The 7,842-nt window shown below is 41.9% G+C and overlaps 1 protein-coding gene across 3 annotated transcripts in view; it reads left to right on the top strand.

Annotated features, from left to right (window-relative positions):
* The window catches only part of dntt (deoxynucleotidyltransferase, terminal), a 144,596-nt gene extending 138,474 nt beyond the window's left edge, over positions 1–6,122 (top strand). For all 3 annotated transcript variants that reach the window (XM_036215509.1, XM_024296427.2, XM_024296425.2), the window contains one exon: positions 5,802–6,122. In XM_036215509.1, the coding sequence (XP_036071402.1) occupies positions 5,802–5,888 (87 nt within the window). In that variant the 3' untranslated portion in view covers positions 5,889–6,122. The remainder of the gene's footprint in view (positions 1–5,801) is intronic.
* Positions 6,123–7,842: the final 1,720 nt, after the last annotated feature.

The following is a 7,842-nucleotide window of genomic DNA, read 5'->3' as shown; positions in this document are numbered from 1 at the left end:
AGCAGTCACATGCAGCAGCAGGCTGAGCCTCAGGAATCCAGTTTTACTTCTGGATAGGACAAAAACTAAAGAAAATAGCTGGTAGTATTTCATAAATGTGTTTTTTAGTGTTTCAAAGGTAATATATGATCATATATATGGATATAGTTCACTCTGAAAGACTTAAGAAAATCATGGTATGACCCCTTAAATATCCTGACTACCCTGGTTCTCTACCATCTCCATCTTACCTCATTTCAAATGTGGTTAACTGCGTTTTTGTTATAGATAAATTATTTTTGATTTTTGAAGTGGAGATGCATCAACTCAGTGGGAATTTAGCTAAAATGCTTGTAAAATACAGTTCTTAAAAGCACACATGATCTGTGTAATTAATATTACATTGTTTTTTAAATGACTTGAAATGACTTGAAACATTAATAGTAGGACTTGTGACTCGACTTGAGACTTGTTGGTCTTGACTTGTGACTCGACTTGGGACTTGAGTGCTTTTGACTTGGGACTTGACTCTGACTTGAGGACAAAGACTTGGGACTTGACTCGGACTTGCAAAATGATGACTTGGTCCCACCTCTGTGAACTTCCATCTAATTCCTCAACTTGCTGGGGCCGCCGAGTTACCAGGGCAGGTGAAAAAGAAATACACCCCACACAGATCACTAGCCTTCCGCGGTGGCTCTCTGAGTGGACTCATCCAGCCTCCTTTAGTCCAGTGGCGCTCGCTAGACACGCCGGCAGACAGACAGCTGCTCCGGGGTGTGGGGCTGCCTGCTCGGACTTCCTGAATTTCAATAATAATAATAATAACAATAATAGTAATAATAATAATAATATGGTACAATAATTCCACCACCCCCAACTTTTTTTTCCTCGCGTTTTTCCCTGGTAGACAACCCCCCCGAACTATCTCGAACAGTGCAATATTTGTGCAATGTTTCTTTTTTTTTGTTTTACTTAGATTATCTTATATTGTGCAATAATCGATGTCTGCAATACATGTTTTTGTATATCCCAATAAATGAACCTGATCTCTAAACATAATCCTCTCAACTTCCATGCACTGTAAGTGAAATAAACAGATATCGCTCCATGTCAGGCTTAAAACATTGGCTGGTAGCTCCTCCCACATGCAGCTGCGGCGTCAAGCTCAGGAACACATTTTCGCCAAATTGGGCCGAATGAAAGAGGGGCAGACCACGCAAACTTGTGATGCAAATTGGGTTCGGTCTGACTGCACCTTTATTCTCTTGAAGAAACCTAGGGCTTGGTGTGAAGGGGGGCTTTGACCAGCTATCCAGGTGGAAATTAAAACTCTGTTATTTAGTATCACTGTGCTGCATTGTAAAGACATAAAGTTTACCGAAATGAAATGGAAAGCAAAAGTTAGTTTTCTGAAAGCTATTTTGCATGATTTTGCTCTATAGCTCCAGCACTTCCAGTTTTTATCAAATGTAAAAATCATTACAAAAACATCTGAATCCAAAATTGATAGTTTTGCTAATTCAACTTATTTTTAACTAAGGTTGCAAATATTCACTTTCTCCACAGTTTGCTTCAAATCTTGAATTTTGAGTCATGGTTTTGCAGTGGGGATGCAACAATTCACTTTCACGATTCAGTTCAATGCATGATCATAATGTTGGTTTCAACAGTTGGATTGTGGAATCCCTATTTTTAACAAAACTCCTTTAACGTGATTTAGGGGCCTGTTATGCACAAAGATCCCTCCATTGTGTAGCCAAAGCACTCTGCTGCAAGTCCAAACTGTCATTTGCATTAACTATAACAAGTCTGTGTGAAGACAGAGCAGACCGGCAGTGTTTCCCTGTCCGCCCTGCTTATAGGTACTAACAGCTATCTGTGCCTTTGGCAGGCAGTGGGAACTGACAAGCTATTGTGTCAGGTCCAGTTTAGCAGTTGAAGGCAGAACGTGTCAGAATCACAGCCCCCTCTCTCTCCGGGCTGTCTTGCTCCCAAGGTGAGTCATGCCTCGTCACCACTCCTGTGGAGAAATAACCCCTAACACGGCGCGGGTAGATGGCCAGCAGTTAATAGCCCTGTCGTGATTTGTCAGGGAAAATGCTCATCTGCTGAAGAGAGCAATCACTTACAGCAAGGTTAGTGTTGGAGGAGTGGGGGTTGCATGCTCAAATGTAAATCTCAGTGCAGCTGAACCATAGCACAATAAAAAATCTGAAAAGGATGTTGTTTTGTTCGTTTTGTTCTCTCATAGAGTGGGATTATATAAAGTTATTATGATCTGTCAGTGTTTTTCCTGTAATTCACAGCTGACCCACTTTATGGAATCAGATACATTATGATGGATGTCCAAGCTACCAACTAAAAGAACGTGTTTAGAGACTGCTTTGACAAAACATATTAGCATGGAAGCATTGATCATTTCTGAGAATGTTTCCTGTATTATTTTATTAATTTCCAGCCATATTGGAACGCAGTGGCGGGCCGTCAGGGCCTGCAAGGCCTTCTCTGCTGGCCTAAAAATATCTGAATCACAGACTGATATTAATTATTATTTATTTCCGTGAATACGTATTCTATAATTCCAAATGCTCTGTCTTCGTCCTTTCATTGCTGTCTCCCTGGCTGCGCTGCTTCCAGACGTGTATTTTCCTATTTAAGCATTAACCAATCACATTGCAGCACCATTTGTTGCTAGGGTCAAAGAAATCTGCCCGGAGGCCTTCACAATCAGTTCTGCGGGCCCTGTAGCATAAAATAATTGTCGACCAAACTGTTGCTTCAACCAATCAGATCTGGAGGAGACCACGTGCTAGGCCAGCTAGAAGGCCCACGGAAACGTCAGGATTTTCACGAGCTTTGATTGGACAGCTCGCAGCTCGCTCTGGTTCTGCTGACGGACACAGGTGCCGAGGAGCGGCGTGTCAGGTTTGAAGATGTTGCCAGTGGAAAGCGTCTCATCGTCTGATTTTTGGTGGAAAATGAATGTCTGGGTAAAGTTGTAGCACAGTTTTGTCTGGCACGGGTAAAGGAGTTCCGTGACTCCGTTGAGCGGGAGTGAAGCTGAAATCTACGAGGCCCCTGAACGCACCACGGGCGCGTGCAGCGCAAAATCCTCGCGCGCACTACCGACAATATTATTTTCCAGACACAGACCTTGATCGATCACAAAAACTGATGTTTGTCTCCCTCCTGGACCACAAGAGGCTTCAGGAATACCAGAACATTTCCCGCATGCAGCCTTTTCCAGCTTATCACAGCCACGGAACACTTTCCATCTGCGAAACGCACGGATTCTGCACGACAGAGTGATTGAAATCTTCTTGAGGATAGAAAGGATGGATTTTGTGTTTAAATAATCTGGATTTTTGGTGAGTAAAATTTTGCTATCTCCCTACATAATATTGAAATTTTATCAGGTTATTTTTTATGCTTTTGGTGTGTGTGTGGCAGTTGTACCTGCAGTAGAAGTTTTATTGCCATAAAATAGTTATTGAGGGTTGGATTGATTCAGATGGAGCACTACTGAAGGCCTAGGTGTGAAATGCACGGCCCGCCACTGTTGGAACGTCTCTCTCAGTGATTCTTCAAAACGAATGAAGATAAAAAGGATAGAGTTGTATATGTCAGCTGTAAAAGTAAAATCTGCCGTTGTTTTCATGCATTTGGTGCAGTTTTGGCTCGGAAGACATCCAATCAGGCTCATGTGGAACTTCAGGGGAGTTTAGCCTGTGCTGCTTGAGTTCGAGGTTGGGGTGACAGCAAAGAAAAGAGAATGATGGTACTCTGCAGCATTCATGTAAAGGATGTGAATAGATTGCTGGGAAAGCAGAAGCAGACCATCGTACATGGATGAGTCACCTGAAGGGAAGCTGGACTCTCCCCCCAATTGAAAGAGAAGAGCCTGTTACAGCTGTGGTCAAATTTCTGGTTTGTTTTCTTTTTGTTCTGTAATGGATGCTTTTGTGGCAAAGTGGGACCTCGCTGTGTTTTGTGGATCTCTGTGTGCTTTTATGTTTTCAGGTGTGGGTTACTGAGGGGTGAAGGCAGTGGATTGGAGCAAAGCTGATGGAGACGTCCTCAAAATCTCCTGGAGTTCAGCTGTTAGCTGTTCTCTTTGTGTGCTCTCAGCTTTGCTGTCTTTTTTCCTCTGACAGTGACGGACTACTCTGACCAACATCTGAACCAATATGAAAGAATTGTGTTGCTTTATTGTTGTGAAGCAAATATAACACTCGGCACAATTCAGTCTGAAATGTCCCGTTCTCCTGCAACCTCCAAACCCAGACTGGTCCATCAGATCTCCAGATGGAAAAGTATGACTCCTCCCTCCAGAGAAGAGGTCTCCTCTGCTCTAGAGTCCGGTGACGGCGATCCTATGACAGTTAAACATTGAAATTCAGTGAGATCCTGAGAGAGGAACATTCTTTCACTAATGTTTGTAAAACAGTCTGCATGTCTGAGGGTTGGATTTTATGCAATTGTGGCCAGAACAAGTGATTAGGACACCAGATTCAGATCATTTGGATGGGTGAGCAAATACATTTGGTAGCCTAATATACTGTATGTATTCATATGCAAAAATGTTAGAATTCATACAAGCGTCTTGAGTTGTCTGAGTTTTTGTGACAAACCAGAAGAGTCACGTGACTGAAAAAAATACGTGAATATGTGAAACGGCGAATGATGAAATGTGAATTAGAGGAGGAACACTGTACGCATGCGGAGTAATGAAGCTTCATTTACCTAATCATATGATACTCCGCAGTATAAAGTGAATGCTCACTATGTTACCAGTGACAATTCTGCCTTGAAATAATATAGGTCAAGCCACCTGCATGTGCATCATACTACAAGTGTTGGTTCTGGTTAGAATAAAGCTGTGGGGGTGAAATGGCATTTTACTCATTTTTTTCTAGAGTTTTAGGGAGTACTGTCATATATTTTATTATTAGTTGCACATAACGCTCTCTTTGAGAGTTCAGAGGATTTATCTTCCTTAGCTTTACTAATACTTCAGCTGTTTTGTGTTACACTTTTTTGTTTTTTGCGAATGATTGTATAGATTTTTTTGGGGGGTGGGGGTGGGGGGTTGTGTTACCCTACAACTCCTACACAAAAGAGGGCATGAGCTGATGATTCAAAGTTCATAGGATATGAGGTGAGGAAGATTTGATACAGCACTAAAACACTTTTTATGGAACATTTTAAAATATTCTAAACTAAACTGTCAGACTTGTTTCGTCAAGATAGTCATAAAGAGGTAAATATTAACTTCATGAAAATTTGTTGGAATTTACCAGTGAAATATGTATAAAAACAGCAAACCCAGAGCAGCTCTCTGAGCTCAGCTCTGCTGATAGCAGAAGTAATAAGCAGATTCAGCAACTGTCACGTTCAGCTCTGAGAGATTAGAAAAGTAAATATGAGGGGATTGTTAGGGTTATTGCATTTTTTTGTTCTGAGAGCTCATAAATTACTTTTGACTATTTTTAAATCAGTAGTTAATGTCAATTGCATTCCAAACTTTATTCTGATTCTATTATTTTAGTGATGAATTCATAGAACTGCTTCATGCGGTTTAAAACTTGTTTTCTTATTTTCTGCAGCGCGATGTGATGAGCTGCTGTTTATGCAGTGACACTGACAAAAGAGACATATACTTTGCTTATAAAACTGTTGTGCTTCAGACTTAAGTTGTGTGACTCCACAAAAGGAATCTTTAGGCCTGGATTACCAAACAGAAGTCCATAATGAGCATGAATTTGAAAAACTTGCATCACAGAGACTAATTCCTGCACGCTTGCTTGTCATCTCTCTAGAAAGAGTTCCTGGCAGCTACGACCGAGAAGGACATCTTTGCCCATCTGGGTCTCGAGTACATCGAGCCTTGGCAGAGAAACGCGTAGGCCTCCTCTCCTCCTGGATGGATGATATCCCGGTGTGTGTACATCAGCGATCATCCCATCTGTTTGCTGTTCTGAGGCTCTGCAGTGATTCAGGTTTTGATTTCCATGCTCTTTTGTGATGCTGTCACCAGTATTGTTGCTGCTTTTACTGTCTAGATTATGTGCTGATTTGTAATTCACAATTTTGCTTTTTCATTGTTGTCTGAGAGTGAATAAAACATTTCTCCCCATCTCCTTCTGTTTATGGTTGGCCCGTCTTTGAGTGTTGCAATCATTAGAGCTGAACAAACAGAAAATCAGGCGTCATCAGAAGAGGCTGCAGGATCCAGAAGAGAGGGACCCAAAGAGAAAGGAGCAGTGAGGGGGTGACCATTGAGGAAGGGAGTGGGAAGAAAACAGGAAATGTTGAAAGAAGGCAAAGGAGCTTTTTTGTAAAGCAAAAATGTTGTAATCACCCTCCCCCTGGCAGGAAAGTGCTCAGTGTGAAGCTGAGCCAGGTCTCCAGGGAGTGAAGAGGCGGGTAATGAGCTTCAGATAGAAGCACTCTGCGTCGCCATTTAGCCCCCATTTAAACCTCCTTCCATTGGAGATCATTTAACTGGCATACCCCCATCCTGCGCCTCTCCTCATCGTTCCACAGTGAATCCCCCTCTTGGAATAGCCGTCTGAAATTGGACGTAATCAGCTGCTCTGGGAAATCACAAAGAATTCAGATTGGAGGTAAATGAGTCCACTCTCCACTTGGATGAATCTTGGCATTCGGTGCAGCTCAGTCTTCCTTGCATCCATTATTGCATTGCCTTGACTTTGCTCATGTTTAATGTATGATGGTCATTTAATCAAGATTTTTGTCCTTATTTTTCTGCACATTGATCCGCTAATGAGACAGCTCTTTAATTCTCAAGAGGAGGATTGAGTTGCTTCTCTGGTGTTGTGAAGACCTGTCCAGCTGTCCATGTCCCAGCCGCTGGTCCCATGATGCTCAGCTCTTATTTTGTCCCCCAAGCATCCCAGCATGGGCAGAAAGATGAGGGCAAAGCTTGCTGGGGAATCTCCCTGTTTAAAGATTTTCAATGGTAGTTCACTTTGATGACTTGACTTAGACTTCTTTCTTTCCCAGTTCTTACTTTTTGTTTCTGGTATGAAGGGAAATTGAATGAGTTTTGGGAAAGTTATTGGGAGGTGTATTCTCTTTGACTCGTTTTCACAAGAAAAAGTCCCAAATAAGTACTTTCTATGCTGCAAACTCTTTGAGTTAGAATGAATGTATTAATGTATTTTGCCCACACTAATGTCATACAGGTGATGCTGTCATACAATGCCCTTACGCCATACTCTAGTCATTGGATAGGTGCGAGTACTGGCCTGTTAACACTGGTTTTTACTTCCAAGCGATTCATAATCCCTTGCGTCACATCCAGAACATCATGGTCTCATTTATACTAATGTTGGCTGGATTTGATTGTGACTATCCACTATAACTGCGATGTACTTTTGACTGGTGCAAAGCAAAGCAACGCAATCGTGTCCAGCGTTTATTTTTAACATGATCAGCATCCCGCTCAGACACCGTCAGCATCTGCGAGCGTGCAGGAACATGAAAGACAGAGGAGGAAGTGAGGAGTTCATCCGCTAAACAGAAGCAGGAAATACAAAGATGAGAATATTAAATTAAAAAAGGAACAAACTGCATTCTCTAGTGCTGTAAGATATGAGGAAGAAGACATAATTTACTAGCAACCTGTTCTATTTTCTGTAGTTGTCCTCTCTGTGTGTGAAGTTCAGGATTTCTTAACTTCTTCAGTAACTTTCATCATTTTTTGTGAAAAAATACATTTTTCTGGACAGTTTTGTGCGTAGTCACGTCCTCTTATCGCTGAAATAAATTGGAGTTAAATGATGCGATTTGCATACGATTGCACTCCGAGCGTAACATTTCAGTCGAGGGTGACGT

This window comes from Oryzias melastigma, linkage group LG15 (genome assembly GCF_002922805.2).
Source record: "Oryzias melastigma strain HK-1 linkage group LG15, ASM292280v2, whole genome shotgun sequence".
Classification (NCBI taxonomy): domain Eukaryota; kingdom Metazoa; phylum Chordata; class Actinopteri; order Beloniformes; family Adrianichthyidae; genus Oryzias; species Oryzias melastigma.
This window is presented reverse-complemented; position numbering and strand designations above follow the sequence as displayed.